At 56.4% G+C, this 23,167-nt stretch overlaps 1 protein-coding gene across 3 annotated transcripts in view; it reads right to left on the reverse strand.

Annotated features, from left to right (window-relative positions):
• Positions 1-4,921: 4,921 nt before the first annotated feature.
• The window catches only part of TFEB (transcription factor EB), a 47,533-nt gene continuing 29,287 nt past the window's right edge, over positions 4,922-23,167 (reverse strand). For all 3 annotated transcript variants that reach the window (XM_069564264.1, XM_069564263.1, XM_069564265.1), the window contains exons 2-9: positions 11,779-12,007; positions 11,429-11,683; positions 10,844-10,921; positions 8,838-8,958; positions 8,694-8,750; positions 7,932-8,007; positions 6,975-7,122; positions 4,922-6,007 (exon numbers count right to left, since the gene is read on the reverse strand). In XM_069564264.1, the coding sequence (XP_069420365.1) occupies positions 5,519-6,007; positions 6,975-7,122; positions 7,932-8,007; positions 8,694-8,750; positions 8,838-8,958; positions 10,844-10,921; positions 11,429-11,683; positions 11,779-11,991 (1,437 nt within the window). In that variant the 5' untranslated portion in view covers positions 11,992-12,007 and the 3' untranslated portion in view covers positions 4,922-5,518. The remainder of the gene's footprint in view (positions 6,008-6,974; positions 7,123-7,931; positions 8,008-8,693; positions 8,751-8,837; positions 8,959-10,843; positions 10,922-11,428; positions 11,684-11,778; positions 12,008-23,167) is intronic.

A 23,167-nucleotide genomic window follows, 5' to 3' on the forward strand; every position in this document is an offset into this window, starting at 1 on the left:
CCATTAAGGGGCCTCATTAGCATCCCGGCTCAGAAGCAAAATTACCCTCACTGCTCATTTCAAGATGTCATCAATTTTAATTTAGGGCCCAAAGATAGCACAATGGGAAGGCCCTCCCGGCCAGCCGCGCACGGAAAGGGGGGAGAGGGCGGGGGAAGGGCGGGGGCAGCCAGGGCCAAGGTGGGGGCAGGGCGGAGGGGGCGCGGGGCGCAGCGAGGCGGGAAGGGAGGCGCTGGTCTCCCCGGCCCGAGGTCCCCAGGCTAGGGCCGCCGGGGGCGCCCCCTGGGGAGGAAACAGGATTGCGGGCACAACCAGGGCCCACTCATCCCTCAGGGGCCGCCTGGAAGTGAAGTCTGGAGCCAGACAGTAGCGAGATGCTGTGCCTGGCCTTTCCTTTCGGTTATTCCTTTAAGGAACATGGGGAAACTCCGGGGTGGGCTGCAGTCCGTGGGTTCGCAGAGTCGGACACGACTGGGCGACTGAAGGACAATTCCTTTAATTCCCACAACGACCTTGGGTGGTAGCGATGGCAGTCCCTTTACTGAAGGGGAAAGGAGACAGAGAAAGTACCCCCGCCCCCCAAACTGCCTTAACACACAAGCCGTGGCAGAGACTGCATGTCAACATGGGCCCATTTGGTTCCGATGCGCTCCGCCCCTGGACCCAGAACCTGTGCTCGTGGAACGGTCTTCCGGTCAGTGCCTGGGCCCCACAGCCTGTCTGGTCTGCAGGTGGCTTTTGCTGTTTGTGCCTGGAATGCCCCCTCCCTCTCCTTGTCAGCCAAGTCCCTCGTGATCCAGTGTAATATCACCCCTGTCTTCCTGTTACCCCCTCACTGGATCATCTTGGCTGTTCACGTGTCTGTCTTGTCACCCCCACCTGTCTGGGGACTGGCTGCCAGGGAGTAGGGACTGTCCCTTATCCCCCTGGGACATCCCCGGTACCCGGCACAGAGCCGGCCGTGAGGAGTGCTCAGGATTTGCTGAGGGAATGAGCAATCACTGTCTCCCAGCCGTCCTGCCCTCAGGTGGAGTCTGGAGGCCAGAGCTGTCGTCCAGGTGGAAGGGGACCACGGAGGTCTCCCCAGCCCACCCTCTGTCACTCAGATGAGCACCTGGGGCTCAAGATGGGGCAGACTTGGCCTGGAGAAGGACTATTTCAGTCTGTCTGTGATGGCTCAAAGTGGGTATGCCCCCAAAAATGAAAGGAAAAAAAAAAGAGTGGGTATGCCCCGAATGTTTGTTGAGTGACTGAATGATTGAACACATGGATGCACGCACAAGTGGGTGAGGAGCAGCTCTCCCTGGGGTGCTTCTGGGTCCCTCTGGGAACAGAAATCTTAGTTATTTCCTCTGCGGACCTCACAGCCACTTGACTTATCAGCACTGCTGGGACATTTTCATTTTATAAGCTGAGCCTGGGCACATGTGATGCCCTGAAAGGGTCTCTTTCTTCTAAAAGGGGAACTACACGGGCCAGGGGATATTTTCCAGAAGTTTTGGTGTGGGAGGTGGGGGAACCTTCTTGTTATTTCCAGCTGGGTCTACCACCCCAGTCTGTCTTAACCCATGGTGAGGTTTAGGCCCAGTCTCTGAACCCACTGGGCCTTGGTTTCTCCCAAGTGTAAAGAAGGAGGCTGTAACCCACGCCTCACCTTCTCAGGCCATGGCGTGAGGCTCAGTGACAAGCCACCAGGAATACGGCCGGGCTGAGATCACAGGGCACCGCCAATCACCCCATGTGCCCTAGTCAGACCCAGTCCTGCCTGCCTCCCCTGCTGCCTTCAGCCCTCCGGCTCCCTGGACAGAGCTGGAGCGAGAGGAGAGGAAAGGGCCCCCGTCCTGAGCCCAGAGACCAGGTCCTCGCTGGCGGCAGGCGCCGCTCCCAGCCTCACAGAAGACGGATCGCTCCCTTAATCACTCTGGAAAAGAACCCCAAGCCGATATAATATTATAATTAATTAATTCACTAAAAAGGTATTAAATTTCTCTCCCCCCTGTGGATATTATCTGAATTCATTGACCTTTAGAAAAATCACCCTCTAATTGTAACCAGGTCCAAAAGCATTTGCAGCCCGTCCCTTTTACATTAATAATATCTTCCCGGACTTGGCTCTGGCTGCTTAAATATTGTATAAATTCCACTGCCCCCCTCGGAAAAGAGAGAGCAAAGAAAAAAGATGAGAATGGAGGAGCCCAAGAGGTGGATGGGGGCTGGACCCCGAGAGGCAAAGGTCTCAGGAAGTGAGGGGCAGGGGGTGATTTGAAGGGGCTCTTTCTATCTGCTTCAGGCGGCATGGAGGGGGCCCAGGCTTTGAGATGGGGAGGAAGGCATGGGTTGGGAACAGGAGGGTTGATTTTAGGGTTCATTTTTTAGGAGGCTGGGGCAGGGAAGATCCATAGTGTACATCAGACTCTCATCCAAGCCAGTGGCGCCAAACAGTGAAGAACCTCTGATTTAAAGGACCAGTGGGTGATGGAAAGAGAAATTCCAAAGAACATTCTGAGCTCCATCTTCTTCCCCACCTCAGGATCCCCCCTCCCTCCTGCCCCAGGCTTCACTCCAATTCCAGACAGCCCTGTTCTGCAGAGGGTGGGCCAGGCCTCGAAGGAAAGATGCTGTGGGATGTCCAAGACTTCCTAACGCTGAGGAGGTGGGTTCTAAGGAGTCAAGAGCCAGCACCAGCCCTTGCCTGTTCTCAGCAGGGCCTGGAATCTACTCTTGGTTTCCCGTCTGAATGAGTAGGGAGGTGCTCTGTGGATGGCAGGGGTGGAAAGCCACCTTCCTCTGTGTACACCGTGATGAGTGTGTCTGTCCTGCTTCTTGTCCTCAGATCCCAGCTCCCTCCCGGTACAGGAGATGAGAAGCCGGCAGCTGGCAGGGGATGGGCAGATGGAGGGAGTGGAGCGGAGGATGGCAGGTCCCTCGCCCAGTGCACCTGCTTGGCTTTGGGGCTCCATGGCGGACCCATGGGAGCTGAAGCTGCTCGTCCTTCCCTGACCTGGCTTGGAGCCCTTCCCAGATCCCACTGCCTTTTCACGTTTTCGCTTCCTCTCCAGTCGCTGGGGGCTTCCTCTGGGAAATGAGGGGGTTCAATGGGTCCATCTCTGCTTTCACACCAGTCCTCACCCACTCCACCTGTTTACAGATCCCCTCCTCGTGGACCTGATGCCTGGAACGGTGTTGTGTACCACATAAAAGAGTGTGGATGAAGACAGCATCCTCTTCTTATTTAATCAGAGATGTTCATAACCTGCAGTCAGAAACTGTCGACCGACTCCATCCCAGCTACTAGCTAAGGGTCGCACAGACCAGTCTCAGATACGTGAACACTTTCTGGTGGCTTGCTGAAATTCTGGAGGTACTCTGTGTCTGCTGAAATCAAAGGTAGGATTGCAGCTTGAAAAGCACAACCAAGTGGAGACTGCTCACCTCCTGGCCACTGCCCACGCCTGGCTCTGAGCGCCCTCTTGTGGGCAGAACCCCCACCCACACCCTCAGCACACCCCGTTGGGCCGTCCAGCTGCAGGTGGTGGGCCAGGCTGAAGGAACCTCGGGGCCAGAAGCCAGCAGGCAGGTGAGGATACCATGGTCTTGAGAGGCTGCTTGAAGCAGTGGGAGGGCAGCGCGCTACTCCCCCGAGTCAGTCCCCAGGGTGAAAAGAAAGAACAGATTGGGGTTGGAGAGAGCCTCTGTGGCCTGAAGGAGGGCCTCGGAAGATTTCCACACCCTCACGCCTCCCCCAGCCAGAGCTCAGGACCTGCTTCAGGAGAAGAAAGGCTCCCAGGCCGTGGGCAGGTCCTGGCTGTGGGGTGGGGCCTGGAACGGGCAGGAGGTGCCCATGCTTGTGCAAGCTCCAACTCACAAAGGCATCCACAGCTCCATCTGACCTTGAGATTAATCCCCGGCCCGGCCGTCATCAGCACCCACACACCCGGCCCTTTCCACCTCTCCCTCACATGTTAATTGCTCCAACATTGATTTGATCTCCCATTCTGCAAGGAGGAAATTGCCCTCTTAGCCATTTTCATCTTGGGATTTTTTTTTTTTTTTTAATTAGGCCCAGTTGTCCTCACAAGGCCCCAAGAGGGGGAAGCCATTTTGGTCTTTGCCTGAAGAGACTGTGGGAAGTCGAGGGAGAGGCGGGCAAAGCAGGCAAAGATGCTCTCCTCCCTTCCCCCAGACACCCCCGGCTCAAGAGGCACACCCCCTCACCCCTGTCTGTCCCAAGCCCATTTCCCTCACCCTGACTGAGGTCCTAAAGCCCCAGGGTCTTGGAGCAGAGGCCCCCCAGGAACCCCTGTGGGGTGAGAGAGCCTTTAGCCCAGAGAGGAAGGGGTTTGGAGGGGTCTCAACGCCTGAGGGTGCCGGAGCAGAACCTTCGCCCAACTCCCAACTGTAGTTCACATGGGTCCCTCTCACTTAACCCACTTAACCCTCATAACCTAGGGAGCTTGTCCTGGGCCTTGCCCCCACAGAGCAGGCAGCCCACCTATGCAGAGGAAAGAACTGGGGGTGGGGACAGGAGAAACATGCCCACCGTCCCCAGCCCAGGTAGTCTGGGCCCACAATGCCCAGAAGCTGTAGACTTGGTTTCCAAGCAACAGGGTCTCCCAGTCACCCGGCTCAGCCAACTCAGGCCTCAGCAGGAGGTGTGAGACCAGCGGGGCGGCAGCACCACCTTGTGGCCATGGGGAGGGACACAGCCCCCAGAAGCACCCAAGACCCCTAAGGCTACATCTCCAGCTTCCATGGGGCCCTGCTAGGGAGCTGGGGGAACCAGGCGATGGACTCAGTCCCTTCTGTCTGTATCCCCCAGCCCCGATCCCCTTCGGGGGCATCTGAACTGAGTCCATTGGGTTGACTCCTCCCCGGCATCTGTTGGCCCCCAGACCCCCTCCAAAGAGACAGGACAAGCGGGTACAAAGCACAGTGTTTACTAAAGGCACAAAGTGGGGGAGCCTTGAGGGGAGCTGCTCTTCCAGCAGTGACCCCACATTCTAACGAACCCAGCGCCCCCTCTTCTGGGTACCCCCGCCCTCACACCACCTGGAGGAGAGCTGTTAGCACCAAAGGGGGGGTGGGGGGAGTGCCAGAAAGGCAAGCCTGGGCACCCCTGGACCAGTCCATGCCTCCAAGAAGGAACTTCCGGACCCCTGGTTCCAATGAGTCCTCCTTCACTGATGGGGGGACCAGGCTCAAAGGTAAGGTGTCTTCTTACCTCCAGCACACCTTGTCCCCCCTCTGTGGCGCCCCCTCGCCTTGCCCTCATGATTTCACCTCTGGGAGGAGCTGGGCTGGAGGCCTTTTCCTGCCCAGCCCCGTGAAAAGAGCTGCCCCTGGGTGGGGGGCTTCCAACCCACGGGCTGCCAAGCGGGCACTAAGTCCACACGGGGTGGGGGGCCGACGGGAGGAGTGAGGCCGGGCAGGGGCTACTTCACACACAAGTGCAGCCTGAAGGGTGGGGGGGCAGTGGCCCTGGCCCTCCCAGACCCCAGGCCCGCCCCTGTCGCCCAGGTCACAGCACGTCGCCCTCCTCCATGCTGAAGCTGCTCCTGCGGCTGCTGGCCTTGGAAGCCTCAGGGGACATGGTGGAGAAGAGGGGGTCGGAGGCCAGTGGGAGCAGGGAGTCGTCTAGGAGCATGAGGTCCAGATCTTTCTTGGACAGGTTGGGGAACGGGGAGGCATGCTCTGGCCCCAGAGGTTCGGGGTAGCCTGGGGGCCCTTCGTTGCCCCCGCCCCCAAAGCTCAGGTTGTGGCTGAAGTCCAGGTGGTGGAATGGGGATGGTGGCTGGGGCGGCTGGGCTGGAGGGGGCAGCGGGGCCTGAGGGGGCAGAGCTGGCAGTGGTTCGGGGTCAGGGACCTCAGCCCCCAATAGCAGGGCCTCCCCAGGGCCCTCCTCGCTGGGCAGCTCCTGCTTCACCACCTGCTGGGCCAGCTCGGCCATGTTCATGCCAGAGGGCGAGGTGGTGGGCAGCCCGTGCACCCGAGCCTGCATCTCCAGCTCCTGCGGGTGGGACAGACAGAGGCTGGAGGCGCCCACCCCTGGGAACCCCTGCCGCCCACCCCAACCCCCGCTGCCGCCCTTGACCCTCCCTTTGTGGCACTCAAGACCACAAAATATCTCAGCTGGGAGCAAGCATAGGGCAGCTCTAGAGTCTTCACCAGTGTGTTTTCCAGCTACAAGTCACAACTCATTAGTGGGTTGGGAAACCACTACAGTTGAGCCTTGAACAGCTCTCTATTTTTTTTTTTTTAAATTGAAATAGACTTGCCTAGACTAGACTAGACTAGAAATTATCAGAATGCATTGCATCTATTAAGGATGAGGGTTCTTTCATGAAACTTTTTTTTCACTTTGAGCTGACTATGTATGCTGGATTGCAATGTGAATCGTATTATCTACCAGAAGAAATAGAAAATCTTTGAAGCTGCAGGCCAATTGCCCTTTATATAGGTGACCAGTGTCAGGCCCAAAGAGGACAAAAGGCCTTCAACAACAGAGCCAGGACTAGGTGGCTCTAGGTGGTAGCATGGACTTCCCCAAGCCTTTGTTCTTTCTCTTGCTCACTATGGGCACTCCCTGCCAAGTAATTCCAGCTCTCTGCCTCCCACAGAGGTAGGTTTACCCTTTCCTGCCCCCTTGAAGTTAGGTGTAGGCATGTGCTTGCATTGATCAAGGAAATGTGAGCAGAAAGGACCCTAAGAGTGACATGGGGCTTTAAAAACCAGTGCTAGATGTACTATCCACCAGTCTGGATCCTAAAATGAGTCTCGCAGAGCAGACCCTCCAGCTGACATCTGCTGCTTAAAGTGCTGGGGATTGTTACCCAACAATAACATCCTGACTGATTTCCTTCCCCATGGGGATCATCCCTCCATCTCCAACTGCAGAAGTGTAAGCACTGCCCCTGGGGTCAGGCCAGGGGTCAGGAGTCAGAGCCACCCAAGAGGACCAGGTTCAAGACCCAGACCTGGATACGGAGCCAGAGCTGCTTGTTGGTCATCTCCAGGCGCCGAGAATGGTTCTCCAGCTCCCGGGATTTCTGCAAGTCCTTCTGCATTCTCCGGATGTAGTCAACAGAGGCCTTGAGGATGGTGCCCTTGTTCCAGCGCACGTCCCTGCAGGCCAGGCAGAATCAGAGGCTCATGCTCAGAGGAGGGGGCTAGGATTGGCCAGGAGTTTCGTGGGTGGACGTAAAACCCTGCTGTGGTTTCAGAGTTGATGTTGCCTGTTCCAATTTTGCCCCAAACCCCAGACCTGACCAACCCCTATTTATGGAGGAGGCCAATCTCCATCTGCAAATGTGCCCTCCCAAGTGACTGTGGTGCCACCACCCACCTCGTTAATCCCAAGTGAAAGGGCCAGTCGCTCAGTCGTATCCGATTCTTTGCAACCCTGTGGACTATAGCCTGCCAGGCATCTCTATCCACAGGATTTCCAGACAAGAACACTGGAGTGGGTGGCTGTTCCCTTCTCCAGGTGATCTTCCTAACCTAGGGAGGGAACTCAGGTCTCCTGCATTGCGATCCTAGGAACCAGGCAATTCGGAGCAGCCTCCTTCCCCAAGCCTCCCATTCCTGCCACCAAAACCCACACCTGTTCTCGACCCTCACGACTCCTGTCCCCAGACCACCTCTGCACCAGTCTGGTGGCCTCAGCAAACTTTCCTAGCATGACTCCTCCTCTAGGAAGCCTCCCTGACACCACCCTTACTTCTGGGACCTGTACTCCTCCTTCCTGTCTTGAGCCTTTCTTAGTTAGGGGATGGAAGTTTCTTCTCCCCACCCCACCCCCCGCCCCCAAACAGATGATAAGATCTTTAAGAAGCAAAAGGGGATTCTCTTCCCATCCTTTCCCCCTGGCAACCAGCAGATGATACCTGTGAGCTGCTACTCTCCCCTCCCGTTTCTCCAGAAAATCTACTCACAAATCATTGGCCTTGGGGATCAGCATGCCCAGCTCCTTGATGCGGTCATTGATGTTGAACCTCCGTCGCCTTTCAACTAGAAGTAACAAATATCAGGGGAAACAATTAGGGAGATGAGGACCCCACCTTCCAGCCCAAGGAGGGAAGCCTTAGTTCATCTGGGAAGGAACGGGTGACGTGAGCGAAGAGCCAACTCATTGAAGACCCTGGGAAAGACAGCGCAGGAGAAAGGGATGACAGAGGACAGGATGGTTGGATGGCAGCTCTTACTCGATGGACATGAGTTTGAGCAAGCTCTGGGAGATGGTGAAGGACAGGGAAGCCTGGCGTGCTGCAGCCTGTGGGGTCTCAAAGAGTCGGACATGACCAAGCAACCGAATAACCACCACCACCACCAAATGGGGTGGCTGTGGGGGTAAGGGGGTTGGGGGCAGGCCAGACATGATTAAGGAGGGGAAGACTGTAGCAGACAAAGCTGCCTGGAGAGGCCTGATCCAGTGCTCAGAAGGCTCCACGCCCTAAAGAAAACAATCTGATAAACTCATTCCCTCTGAAGTTCTGGGAATTTCATGAATATCTCTTCCCTGGAGCACCTCTCCCCCCACCTCCTAGCAAGGACTGGTGGGAAGAGGCTGAATCCAGTCACGCCAATGCCAGGATTTTAAGGCCTCATGTAAGGAATCCTTCCTAGAAGCTGCACATCAGAGGGTAGCTTTGGAGCCAGCCCAGGTGAGAGGAGGAAGAGGGGCAGGGGAGACTCACTGAGGTTGTGATTGTCTTTCTTCTGCCGCTCCTTGGCCAGGGCCCGGCTCTCAGCATCTGGAGAACAGAAGAGGAGAGCTGGGAGGGGAGGTGCTGGGGAGACACAGCCAGGATGGGGGCGCTCCCGGAGGCAGCGGGCAGTACCTGTGAGCTCACGCTTCTGCGTCAGGTCCGCTGGGCAGGAGCTGCTGGTGACGCCCACCAGGGAGGCGGTGACCTGAGGGTCTCCACTGTACACATTCAGGTGACTGCTGGACAGGGGCAGCTGCAGGAAGAGGCGGGGAAGAAGACTCAGTGAGCGGCCCCCATTCTGCGGGGGCCTCTCCCCAGGGCCCATCGCCCTAGGAACAGCGATTCCCCGGGACAGCTGGGGAGGCCACGCTGGGGTCAGAGTCTGGGCAGAGTCCAGAGCTGAAGAGGCAGCCCCTGCCCTCAGTGAGCAGCACCCAGTGTTGCTGGAAGCAGCGGCAGGAGGGGAGATAGGGCCTGTAGAAGCCTGGGGGAGGAGCACCTAATCTGGAGTTTCTGGAAGGTTTCCAGAGGGCGTGGTGAGGAAGGGCACTAGAGCAGGGGGTGGCTGAGCAGAGAAGGAGACTGGAAGGAGCTGTCGAGCGCAGAGCGTGATGAGGGCGATGCTGGGGGGCCCGGGAGGGCAGGTTCCACTTGCAGAGACCCTGGTGCTTGACGACAGGCAGCCATTGAGGGGTTAAACGGGGGCCCCACAGGAAAAGATCTGAGTTCTGGAAAGATCTCCTACCACACATTCACGAAAAGCAAAATCACAGGCCCAGAACCCTGCAGAGTACAGGGGGAACCACTGACAGGGCCAGCTGCTGTGCCCTGCCCTCTCCCCTCCCAGCCCTCCCCGGCCCTGCTGGCAGCAGCAGGCTTCCCATCCTGCTGAGCCACACTGGCACCAGGGCAGCAGTCATGGAGAACTGACTCCCTGACCTCCCACAGCATCAAGGGCCGGGGCCCCAAGGGCGGGAGTGAGCAGCTAAGGCTCATGGAGCTCCAAAAAAGGGGGAGAAGATACCCCAGTTTCACCTGCTCAATGTAAATACCTGTCCCCCATTGCACAGAACTCGTCCCCAATGTCTTGCCTTATCTAAGTTGCCCATCATCCTGTGGGTAGAAGGCACCATCCCCAGGGGTTCAGAACCGTTAAGGGACTTCCCAGGGTCACAGCCAAAGATAGGCATCTAGATTCTAAGCCTGGCCCCTTCCCACCAATCCAGGAACCTGTAGGGGAAGGCTGGACTATAAATGCTGCTAAGGCTTCTGGAGGCAGAGGACCAAGCAGGCCTGATAGCACTTCCCCCTCAGAGGGAGGGGCACAGGCCTGTGCTCCACTGGGCCGCGGGCTTAGTAGAGGTGTGTGCATGTGTGTGAGTGGCTCAATCGTGTCCAGCTCTTTGGGAACCTGTGGACTGTGGCCCACCAGGTTCCTCTGTCCATGGGATTCTCCAGGCAAGAATACTGGAGTGGGTCGCCATTCTCTTCTCCAGGGGATTTTCACAACCCAGGGATCGAACCTAGGTCTTCTGCATCACGGGCATATTCTTTCCCGTCTGAGCCACCAGGGAAGCCCTTGGTAGAGGAGTGAAAGTGAAAGTCGCTCAGTCGTGTCCGATTCTTTGCGACCCAGTGGGCTATACAGTCCATGGAATTCTCCGGGCCAGAATACTGGAGTGGGTAGCTAGCTTTTCCCTTCTCCAGGGGATCTTCCCAACCCAGCAATCGAACCCAGGTCTCCCGCATTGCAGGCGGATTCTTTACCAGGTAGAGAAGAGCCCCATATCCCAAAGGAACTCATCCGCTCCAGGCCTTCCTGGAGCCACACTGCTCCCCTCAGCACCAGTGCCCCCCACCCGCCCCATCCCAACTTGGGCAGCCCTCCCCAGAGACCCCCCCCCCCCGGCACTGAAGCCCCACCACGCACACAGGCTAAGGGATATGTCTCTGGATGCACAATTCTCCCGGGCCTGGGCCCTCATCACATGGTTGGATGGAGGCGACTCTCATCTCTGCAGCGAGACACCATCTCCACGCAGGTGAGGACCCTGTCTCTAGTTCTCTCCTGGGTCACGGCTCTTGGGTGGCCTCTGCCCCTCCCCCTGACACACCCGCCCTGCCCTGGCCAGCAGTACCGTGTTAGGCATCTGAGTTTCAGGATTGATGAAGCCCAGGACATCATCCAGACACATAATGTTGTCAATGACATCAAACTGAAACAAACAGACAAAAAAAACACAGTCCCTTTGTGGGAGAAGGCACTTGGAGAAAGGCAGAGGGGAAAGGGGTACTGGACAGCCGCTGACCTGAGGGACCTTAGAGCCCACCTCACCCCACCCGCTCATCTGGGGGTAAGGGAACAGGCCCAGAGAGACCTGAGCTGTCCAGGTTCCCCAGGCCCCAAGGCTCAGGTTAGGGCTCTTCCTAAGGAGCCAAGTTGCCCAGGGAGATTGCTTTATGCCTTCTGCCAGGACTTGGCTTTGCAGGTGTGCTGCGCATTCCGGTATGAGTCTCTTGTTTCTTCCTAGCAGGGCTTTCCGAACTAGGGATGATGTTTCTCCTAGGAGACTGGGGCTCCCTGAGGGCAGGGCTGTGTCTCCCCTCAGACTGGGGCTCCCTGAGGGCAGTGCCTTGCCTCTGCCATCAGACTAGGAGCCGCAGGGGCACAACAGGGGGCCCCAGCTCTGCCAGTGGCAGGCACGGGCCAGCTCCGCACTCACCTCCCGCTCGGGGTTGGAGCCGATGTGCAGCATGGCCATGGGGCTGTTGGGAGCACTGTTGCCGGCTGAGGACGACAACACGTGTGCGGGCCGCACGCCTGGGGAGGCGGCTGGCAGGGGCTTTGGGGAGCCCTGGGCGGGGCTGATGTGGGCGGCAAACTTGTTCCCGTAGGTCTCAGACAAGTACTCCCGCACCTTCTGGTCCCGGGACTGCTGCAGGTGGTAGGAGGTGGGGTTCTCCAGGTAGGACTGCACCTGGGAGAGGGGGGAGGAGGCAAAAGGTTCCAGGCTGGAGCTCCGAGGGACCGGGGCAGGGGTTGGAGGGGACCAGCCCGAGCCTCAGGCCTCACCTTCAGCACCTCCCCGGGCACTGGTGGCGGAGATTGGAAGTGGACGGGGGTGTTGATGGCTGGGGTGGGCGGCCCCCCCAGCTGCTGCTGCTGCTGCTGCTGCTGCTGCTGCATGTAATGCATGACGGCCTGCTGCTGCATGCGCTCCCGCTGCTCCTCCTGCTGCGCCTGCTCCCGCATGAGCTGCATGCGGAGCCCGATTCGCGACGCCATGGTGGCTGCCGGCTCCCTGGGGACAGATTGCAGGGCAGTGAGGCAGGGGGCCCTGCAACTTGCACAGGGTCTCGGAACTTCCCTGGCCGTCCAGTGGTAAGGACTCTGAGCTTCCACGGCAGGGGGCCGGGTTCAATCCCTGGTCTGGGAACTGTGTTCAGTCGCTTCAGTCATGTCCGACTCCGTGCGACCCCATGGTCTGTACCCTACCAGGTTCCTCTGTCCATGGGGATTCTCCAGGCAAGAATACAGGAGTGGGTTGCCATGCCCTCCTCCAGGGGACCTTTCCGACCCAGGGATCGAACCCATGTCTCTAATGTCTCCTGTGACTTTCCTGGTAGTCCAGTGCTTAGGACTCCACACTTCCACCGCAGGGGTCCCGGGTTCAATTCCTAGTCTGGGAACTAAGATCCCGTAAACCACACGGTACTGCCAAACAAACACAAAACAACAACAAAAACAAGCAAGACCAAGTGCGTGGGCTCTTAGGGAGAGACCAGAACAAAGGTGACCGCATTTCACGGGAGCAGGAGGGCGCGTGGGAGGTTTGCTCAAGGTCACTGAGCAAGTGGATGGCAAAGCCGAGACTTAAATCCAAGCCTGCTGGTTTCTTGGGCCAGAGATTCATTCATGCTCCCTTCATTTGTTCTAGTATGTCAGCACCCCAAACTTGGAGTCAGTCTTAACCCCTTTTTCTCTCTCATGCCACCTGGTAAGCCTGCCAGATATGACCCCAAATACATCCTCCTCTTCTACTGCCTCGCTGCCCCCAGGGAGGGCCCAGCCTCTGCCATGCCTTACCTGGCTTCCTGACGGCGCCTCCTAACCTTCAGCTGGCCCCACGACATTCTACTTGCAACTCGATAATTAGAGGGATCCTGTTACAACCTAAGTTAGAGACTGTCTCTCTTTCGGCTCAGAACTCTCCATGGTTCCCATTTCTCTCCGCGTAAAAGCTGAAGTCCTTCCCATAAAAAGGCCTCTCTGATCTGTCCCCACCTGATGGTCTCCTGTGACCCCATCACCTCTTACTCTCCTCCCTGTTCCACCTGTTCCAGCCACACCTAATGCCTCAAATGCATGAAGCATGTTTCCTGCCTCAGGGCCTTTGCACCTGCGCTTCCCGCTGCCTGGGGTGCCCATCCCCCAATGCCACCAAGGCTTATTCCTTCACCCCCACCACTCAAGTGTGTCACCTCCTACCTTATTCAACATTGCAAAACCAGCACCCCCACCCCCAACTCTATGCCCCTTCCCTGTTTTAAGTTTCTCCCTGTCACTTATCACCATCTTAAATATTATGCATTTTTGCTTAGTTATTTCAATTCATCCTCTATCTATCTCTCAGCAGGAATGCAAACTCCCCCCAGGGCAGGCATTTTGTCTGTCTTGTTCACTGCGGTGCCTCAGGCCTCTACAAATGTATACAGGGAATGTTTACTATTTATGAACCAGCACTGGCCATCCAGCACTGAGCCAGCTGTAGGCCCTGAGCCCGTGGCATCTACAGTCCAGAAAGTGAGAAAGGCAAGTCCCTGGGTCATGGTAACCCCACACAGAGAGGGTCGCCTCGGGGCACCTTGTCCTCCCTGGGTGCAGCGAGGGCACTTGGTAAACTGAGTCAGTAAGTGGTGGATCAGCACAAGACTGGCAGGTCAGCCGCAGTGTAGACCAGAGGCCGGAGCTGCACCCCAAGGTCCTAAGAATGAGACCCATACACCTGGGGGTGACAAGGGAAAGCAGTACAGGCTGGCATGTTCTGCCGAGTGCCAGACATCAGACTACGTCGGCACTAGAGGAAGGTACTGGAAAATACGGGCTTCCTGGTGGCGCTAGTGGTAAAGAACCCACCTGCCAATGCACATGGGTTCAATCCTTGTGTTGGGAAGATTCCCTGGAGAAGGAAATGGCAACCCACTCCGGTATTCTTGCCTGGAAAATTCCTTAGGCAGAGGAGCCTGGCGGGCTGCAGCCCATGGGGCTGCAAAGAGTCGGAGGCGACTGATCAACTGAGCACACGCTGGCAGATATTCAGTGAAAATCACCAGATCGGGGAACTAATAATAATCTGCATCCTATCTGAGCATGCACTGTGTGCTGGACCGGGTTCCAAACACCTTCACCTCAAACAGCCCCCTCTGGTAGCCTTGGTTATTCTCCTCCTACAGATGAGGAGAGACGGTGGCACAGGGAGGTTGAGCATGCTGCAGTGGGATCAGAGCCGGTACCCAGTGCCAGTCTGGCTCCCCGGCCCGTCTTGGGCGGGGCTGGGGATTCTGTCTCCGTGTAGAGCTGGGAAGGCGTTTGTCCCAGGTTGCGCGTCTGGTTGATCCAGGGCCAGGAATGGAGCCCCAGCCACCTGGCCCCAGGCCAGGGCTCCCTCTAACCACCCTGCTGCCTGACCTATAAAGTGGAGCGGCTCCGTCCACCTTGCAGGCTGAGTAGTCAGTGGCCATTACCTCATCTCCCTTCCTCGCTTTTCTGCCCCCTTAGGCTAGGAATTCCTGAAGAGGCTGCTTCAGCCCCGGGGGCCTCTGGCCAGCTCCCAACAGGACAGTCGCCATGGAGGAAGGGGCAGACGCCCCCCCTTCTCTGCCCTCCTCCGTCCTGTGCTCCCACAGAGAGGTGGCCTGTCTTTGGCCCTCCTCCCCAACTACAGCCTTGCAAACCTCACAGACTCTGACCCCGGCCCTCTCCCCTCACAGCTGCACCCCCTGCCTGCTCACACAAGCAGTGAGCAGGAACAATCTGACTTCAGTTGGCCCCAGTCGGTGGCGAGGCGATGCAGACACTGGGCCTGGCAGTGCCAGCCGGCCCCAGGGGGACTCGGGGAGAACGAGCCCCTTGTTTCTCTGACAAAGGGCTGGGCAAGAATCTGGGCTCGGGCCCCGGCTAAGCCTCTCACTGGCTGTGCCAGCCTCAGTTTGCTCATTTGTAAAATGGACACAGGAATCCCACGTGGGGTCTAGGAGAGCCTTGGGGAGAGGATGCTGAATTGCAAACCGTGAGGTGACTGCGTATCAGAGGGTGTCAGACGCCTTAGCTTGTGCCCTGTCCTCTGACAGAGGCTGGCTCTCCCACTTCCACCCCCATTGCCAAAGCTGTCACCCCCCCCCACACACACACACACACACAGAGCTGCTGCCACTAGCTGAGTCCCAGCCCCATCCTCTGCCCACCCCACCTCCCCGCCTGGGTCGCTCTGGGTGCGGTGTGGCTCAGTGGGATGGGTGTGGAGTTTAGGGTGGGACTTGAGGGGTGAGGGGATCCAAGGGCAGACGGCGTGGTCCCGGAGAGGGCACAGATGGTAGTGGGCTCTCGTTGCCTCGAGGCTCCTCTCCCCACCACGCCCCAAAGCACACGTGCTCACTCAGCGCCTGAGGGCCACTTACAGCCTCCCCAGTGCCCAGTCTGGTCAGGAGGGGCTGAGAGGAGGGACACAGGAAATGAAAATGCCCCAGACCCTCCCCAACATCTGACCTCAGACCTGCCAGGCCTGGAAAGGGTCCACCATGCATAACACTGGGAGCCTGCCTCTAAGCTGAGTCTGGGTTCTAGTTTAGTTGTGACCGAAATGGGCTCCTCCGTCCAATGGAGGCAGCCAAAGTGCCTGCTCTGCCCATACTGGCTGGGTGGCGTTGGGAAAGCCACTCAACCTCCCCGTGCCTTGGTTTCTTCCCTGGTGAAAATGGAGCCAGTAATGGCACCTGCCTCATGGGATTGTCGTGAGGATTCTAGGAGACACAGTGAGTGTGCCCTTGTGTGTATGAGTTGCTCAGTTGTGTCTGACTCTTCGTGACCCCATGGACTGCAGCCCACCAGGCTCCTCTGTCCATGGGATTCTCCAGGCAAGAGTACCAGAGTGGGTTGCCATTGCCTTCTTCAGGCTAACAGCCCTTAGGCGTTCGATAATGGGTGGATCCTGCCTCCTTTCTGAAGCAGTGCCCTTCTCTGGTCAGAGGCCAGAGCTGGTTTCACACCAGCCTGTGTGGGGGCCTCCCTTGTCAGTCATTTACACCTTAGTATGAACAGATGGTCAGAACCTTTCCCAAGGAAAGATGTGGACAGAGGGAGGGGAAAGATGGTGAGAAATCAGTGAGGAGAGGCAAGTAGAAAGAGGATCCCAGGACAGGAAGGTCTCAGGTATCAGGAAGAAGATCTCAGAGACACAGCGTTGAATGGACAAATCAAACTGCAGGATAAAATGTTCAGCCAGAGCCCGCTGAGGCAGGAAATAAATAAATGTGCAGAAAAGACTGGAAGAATCAGGATGCTTCTTGAATACTTACCAATGGTCAAGGCTGCACTAGGTGCTTTCCAAATATTAACTCATCTGTTCTTCACAACAGCCCGAGCCAGTGACTGCTAGTATTGCCCTCAATTTCCAGGGAGAAACTGAGGTGCAGAAGCGTGAAGTCACTGGCCCAAAGTCACATATCTGGTAAGTAGCAAGATGGTGATTTGAACCAGGCAGCCTGATTCACTGGGCCCCCAACATCCAAACTGTTCATTGTGGTTACCTCTGGGGAAGACAGGTGGGCTGGGAGGGGCAAAGAGGGGTTCTTAGAGTTTCTCATCCCACTTTCGAAGCAGTTAACTCTTAGGGTTATGAAGACGTGCTACTGGTACGATTCTTGTGTGTGTGTGTGTGTGTGTGTGTGTGTGTGTATGTGTGTGGTCGCACCATGAGGCATGCAGGATCCCAATTCCCTGACCAGGGGTCAAACTCGCACCCTTAGCCGTGGAAGTACAGATTCCTAACCACTGGACCACCAAGGAAGTCTCTGCTGTAATTCTTTAAAATCAAGGGGAAAGGAAGTAAGGCATTTTCTAGGGGTTTGTGAGGGGTCCAGCTGGCTTCCAATCATGTCCAAAGGTGAGATCCCCTAGGTCCACCTGGAATCTGGCCCAAGCCCTGCCTTGCTCAGCGCAGTGGTTATTAGGCCAGCTGAGGACCCTGAGTGGAGACACTGAGTGGCCTCCGGAAGCACAGGTTAGGGTCAGAAGCCACGTGCCAGCACCCAGGGCCCAACTCAGGTTCCCCTACAGCCCCAGACACCGGTCTTCAGAGGGGATGTGATCTTCTTGAAGGGCCCCCCAAACAGCCCTCAGCTGAGGCACGTGCGGGGCCTGAACTGCCTTGGGGACTTTTCCTCCTTCCAGGTGATCTTTTAAAAAATATGAGCAGGAAGGAGAAAACACATAGAGCCTCCAGAACCAGCAATTCCATTCCTAAGTGTCTGCCCAGCAGAAAAGCATCCCTGTGGGCACCAGAGGACATGGACTAGAATGTTCACAGCAAGCGCTATAGATAGTGGCCAAAACTGGACACCACTCAAATGTCCATCAACAGGAAGATGGATAAAGAGGTGATATCTCCGTGCCCTGGAATGCTGCTTAGCGATGGGAGTGAACCAACTATTGCTAAACACAACTCAGATGACTCTCACAGACATTTAACGGTGAACAAAAGCCAAACGGGCGTACAGAGTGATTGTTATACAGATGGTTCAGAAACGGGTAACACAAATCTTTTATGTTAGAATTCAGGATCCTGGTAACCCTTGGGGGGAGTGAAGGGGAGGGGACACAGGACAGCTTGGGGTGGGGGCTGGGAGGACTAGGAATGTTCTGTAATGTGAGGCGGATATTGGTGACATGGGAGTATCGAGTTTATGAAAATGCATCCAGCTGCTCAACAATGTGCACACTTTTCTCTAAGTGTGTCGTACTTTCATCAAAATTTTACAGAAGAATGAGGGCAGACCTTAAAGAACGTAAAAGAAGAGGTGAGCAAATTACCCTTCCCCTCCCCCACCCAAGTGCGGCTATGACTTTAAAATGCCTTTGGTACCAGGCAGCTTCAACACCACCGCCCAAGGGTAGCTTGGTATCAAAGCCTTTAAAAATATCAAAGCCTTTAAAACTATCCGCCAGCTCGAGGAAGAAGTCTCAAATACAGAAAAGGCGTTTATGCATAAAGATGTCCATCACATTCTATGGAGAAAAATCAAAAATAATCTCAATGTCTAGCAATAGGATGGTTAAATTATGTTGCGTTCTGGAATTATCTGGGGGTCCCACTGGTTAGCACTCTGCACTTTCACTGCTGAGGACCCAGGTTCCCAGGTTCAATCCCTGATTGGGGAACTAATATCCCACAAGACACAGGGTCAAAAAAAAAAAAAGGGTTGTGTTTCTCCTCGTAGAATGTTGTGTTTATAATAAATAACACAGGGATATGTCAAGTGACAAAAAGTAGTATGCAAAGTTATATATAAAATCTGATCATCATTGTGCAAAATATGTGTAAAAAAGCCTCTTGGGAGGAAATAAACTAAAATATTACTGACTTCTTTGGATGATGAAATCACGAACAATTTTTTCTTTCTTTCTACCTTTTGGAATGTTGTTCTTTTTCTGTAATGAACATGTTTATCTTTTTAATGAGGAAAAATAAACTAATGCTTATGGACCAGGTATGGACCTGTTTATGCACCAGGTATGCTAAAATACATCTTATTTATTAATAATTATCACAATCACTTTATGATATGAGTCCCAGTACTATCCTCCCCACCCCACCCCCCTTTATAGATGAAGAATCTTGTATAGAGAGTTTGTCACTTGCCAAAGGTCGCAGAGCTAATGAGCGGCTAGGCTGGATGCTGGCAGTCTGACTCCACCATCCTAATCCTGGGGCTTAGAGTTTGGCCTTGGTCCCGCACTTGGGGCAAGGTGGTCACATTTTATTTTAGGGATTCCCACTGAAGAAGCCCCCCTCCAATCAAAGGGTTTTAGCAGCTGATCTCTTTCATCTAGCTCAGGGGCCAGAGGGTCCTGGGACAAGGGAATGGTCTGGAATCCTCAAACACAAGCAGAAAAAATTCTGCCCTTCCTCAAAGGGCAGAGATAATTTCCTGTATTCCTAGGAAAAAACATTATGTCTGGCGGCTGAAACAACAAAGTGTGGACGCTCAGAGGCCAGGGTGCCTGGTTAAGCCATTTATTGCGTTCTATGCCTCTGCGGTCGGAAGAAGTTTTCTTCTGATCCAGTCTGTTACAAACCACCAGCTGTGTGGGAGCTGCCCAGCTGAGACGGAGGGGAAATCAAACCAATCACTAAAGGAAGGCCTCATGAACAGGTGCTGAGGCTCCCGGAGGCAGGGGGACGGACCCCGCGACCTCCTGGGTAACCTTTCAGCCTTGGGAAGGGAAGAGAGGGGAAGATTCCAGGAATGGGGGTTGTTTTAACTTCTCGGAGCCCCCTCTGGCAGAGGGCCTGGCAAAGGAAGGCCTGATGAACTAGGAAATGGAACAAGAGTGTCCATAGAACCCTCACACCTTAGGACAAGGCCGTTCTTAATTATCAAGGCAGTCATGGGTCCCCAGAGGGTCTGGGGGGCATCACTTGGGTGGCAACCAAAGAGAGCTAAGGGTAGGTCCATTAAGATTGGACCCCAGGAGCCAGCATACCTGCCCATAAGATGATGTGGGGACTTGGCAGCAGGATGTCTGGGGATGAATTCCAGACGTGGGCCTGACTCTGTCCAAGCCCAGCCTCAGTCTTTCCACCAGCCAAGTGGGACTTACCAGCTGGGGAACCTCTCCCACAGAGCTGCTGTGACCTAAGCTGGGATGCTGTGTGCAGGCCTCTGCAAGCGTGAAAGCATGGGCTCGGCGGGGTGATATCACCATTGGGTCACTGTTCACCACCGCTTCATCCATGCCCACCGGGGGCATCCCTGAGCAAGTCTCCTCTTTCTGTTCTTTAGTTTCTTTTGAGGAAATGGTCCCCTCCATTCCTCCACCCATTTACATATCAGGGCCCCAGGTAGGGGGAGCCCTGCCTGGTGGTCACCTAGCTTCTATCTTTCATTACAGACTGGCCAGAAGAAGCAAGGCTTTGGCCAGTTTTTCCCAGTACCGGACACCCTCTTTGTTTCCTGTCCAGAAGCCTTGGGTTGTAAAAGATTTTCTTTCCAAAGCTTACGTATCTTTCTATGATACGTAATTCACTGCAGTGCTATAGGAGAGGCGGGTGGGGAGCAAGTAAGCCTACCTCTCTGGGTTCTAAAGGGATCAAGGGCAGGCAGAGAACTGAGCACAGCGCCTGTGCTGGAGACACTTGGGTGGGTTATTATCATCTTAGGTGACCCAAGCTCCCTTGGGGGTCATGAAAAGCAACAGTGGGCCCTCTGGCTGCCTCCAACATTGAAGGAAAGCAACTGGGGGAGCTGGTGCCTCCTGGTTGGCCCCAGGCAGGGCAAGGGGGGCAGCTTCAAAGGCGATCCCAGACCAGAGAGGCGCCCATCTTGTCCCCGAGGGATCAGCTGGTCCCTGGCAGGAGGCCGGCCCCAGGAGGACTGTCACTGCGCTTTGAAGGATGGGGGCCACGGGTGGGCAGGGGGACACGTGGCTGAAAGAAGCAGGGAGAGGAGAAACCAGAACAGTCCTGGGAGGTGTCTGCCCTTGTGATATGCACAGACTCAGGTGGGCCACGTGCACAAACGCGTCTGCCGTCTGTCTGTCTCACACCCAGACACACAGTGCGGAACCCTTCACCCTGCCCCTCGGCGCGGAGCTGCCCCTCGGCGCGGAGCTGCCCCTCTCCTGGGTTGGAGCAGGGTGAGGGGGCTGAAACCCCCGTCTCCCCCTTCTCCCCTGCAGCCCACGCCAGCCACCCCACCCCCTTGACCAGCCTGCCTGTGGCTCACACGGTTTTATTCTCCGGTTGTTTCCTGGTCACCGCCAGTCTACCCAGCTACAAGGAAGCTCCCAGAGAAATCGGCTTTCTTCCTCAGAACCTCCGCCCCATCCCAGCCAGCAGGCTTCCCAGAACGAGACTCGGGGCCCTGGGAGGCTGCTCGTCCAACCACCCGTCACGTGCTCAGTTACCACCTGTTCACTCATTCAGCAAACAGCCCGAGTCTCCTCCGTGGACCAGGCAGAGTGCTGAGCACATGACAGAGATCAGACCTCACCCGTCCCCACAGACACTTCACAGGACAAACAGAGCTTCTGCAGATGAGAAAACCAAGACTCGCAGAGGGGTTCCGGGCCCTGGGCAAGGTCCCACTACAAGGACGCGGTGAAGCGGGGAGACCAGCCCAGCTCTCTCCTGCAGGTGTGTGGCCACCACCAGCTCTAGTATCAGAAGGAAACCAGGGGTGCAGAGGGAAGAACCCTGGAAATGGATTATTGTCCCCGTAAACTCCCAGCCCTGCCTCACCCCTCATCCTTTGCTGTCCTCAGTGAACCCTACGGAGGGTCCCGAGGCCTGCACACCCCTCAGCCCTCCCAGAGGCCTCAGGACACAGGCCAGGCCCGGCCCACCTGCAGGCTCTCTGCTGCTACACAGCCAAGATGGATCCAGGCCCAGGGCTCAAGAGACCGACCATACATCGGGATCTCACTGAGGCAGTTAATGTGGGCCACGCAAGGGCCTCAGGGGGAAATCGTATCAAACAGGCTGGACAGAAATGCGATTGCATGGCCTGGAGTCCCGACACTGGACAGCAGAGGAGGGGCTGGGAGGGAAGGGCAGCCCACAGGTGGCACCCCAGACAGGAACGGGGCCTGAAGAACAGGGGTGTCAAGGCTGGGTCTCCAAGGGGTTCAAGCCCTGTGTGATGGCCCCCCTGCCGCCCCCAGCCCACCCGATCCCCTCCCCGTGCTAAGTTCTGTGGGTGGTAGGTTAGCCTGTAAGGTCATCAATGCCCCCCAGGGAAGCTGAGGCCCAAGACTCCACCTGGTTGGTCACTGCATGCCATCATGGATTTGGGGCCCAAGAGTTTGGAGCCTCTGGAATGAGTCTGTTCCCAAAGGGCCGAGTAGGATTGAAAAGCTGTGTTTAGCTGTCCCATCGCCCAGCTGTGTGAGCCCCCTTGGGGTCCCTCTCCAAGTTGGACCCCTGGTTGGTCATGTGAGGGGGCAGGGGGTATGGTGGTGGGCCCCCTTCCCACTCTGGGCAGGTGCAGGGCTCAGGTCACACGGATGGTCCGGGGCTGGATGCCCGCCGAGCCGCCCTGCAGGCGGGGGACAGGGAGAGCTGTCTCAGGCGCTATCTCAGGAACTCTGTCTCTGGAGCTGCAGCAGCCTTGGGGGACCCAGTCTTCACTTGCCTGTCTCCTTAGGAGACCGCAACCGCTCCCCAGCCCCAGTGCCGGCCTTTTGGGCAGGGCAGGCCTGCTGACCCCGGTGTGAGAGGACACAACCCGTGGCAGCGAGGAGCACACAGCTGGCACACAGAGCGGCCTCTGGCTCCAGACCCGGGGCCTCACTCCAAACCCAGCCTTCTCTGCCCCAGGGGCGCCTACCTCCTGCCCCTGCCCTTGGGGGCTTCCTCTGCTTCCTCCCGGCTGCAGCCACCTCTCCGGTCTCCAGCCTCCCTGCCCACCATCCACTGCAATGAATTCCTACTGTTTGGCCTCCTTTTTCAGAATTTAATCTGCCTCTGAGGATGATGAAGACAACCTCTTTAAAACTGAAGCATCCAGGCTTTGCCTAATACAAGAAGACTTTGGAAGAGAGGAGGGACAAAGGAAGGAAGAAAGACACCTATGAGCCCTGACAACTGCATTAAATTCGCAGAAGGTGGCCCACGGCGTCTGGGAACAAACCACCAGGCATTCATTACTATTTGCCCTGATTCCTTTGCATAGTTCTAAGCTGATACATGGTACTGATGTCATCCTCAGACTATACACCACTGAGGATGCAGTAATATACTCCCCATTTCACAGAGGGAGCAACTGAGGTAAAGAGGCTGACAGCTTGCCCAAGGTTGCATGACAGTAGGCAGTGGAGCTGGGGCGCCTGGTCTGCACAACCAACCTCTGCCTGCAGAGTCTCATGAGTGCCTGGAGACTGGCTGCATGCTGGGCGCCCAGGCTGGGATTCAGCCTGGAAAGGGCCTGAGGAGCCAGTGAGGGAGTCATAAGGCTCTGGGCTAGGCAGGTGGGGCTGGATGCTGCTCCCTGCAGTCCAACCCCTCTGCCATCCCCTCAGCTGCATCTCTGCCTTCTGAGTCCGCTCCCTGGAAGATGACTGGGTTCAGTAAAATGCTCATATGCTGTGGACCCGACAGACCAGAGCTCGTCTGGCTTTGTGACACTCTTCCGCTGTGTGACCCAGAACAGGTACTTAACCTCTTGGAGCCTCAGTTTCCCCATCT

This window comes from Ovis canadensis, chromosome 20 (genome assembly GCF_042477335.2).
Source record: "Ovis canadensis isolate MfBH-ARS-UI-01 breed Bighorn chromosome 20, ARS-UI_OviCan_v2, whole genome shotgun sequence".
In the NCBI taxonomy this organism is placed as follows: Eukaryota; Metazoa; Chordata; class Mammalia; order Artiodactyla; family Bovidae; genus Ovis; species Ovis canadensis.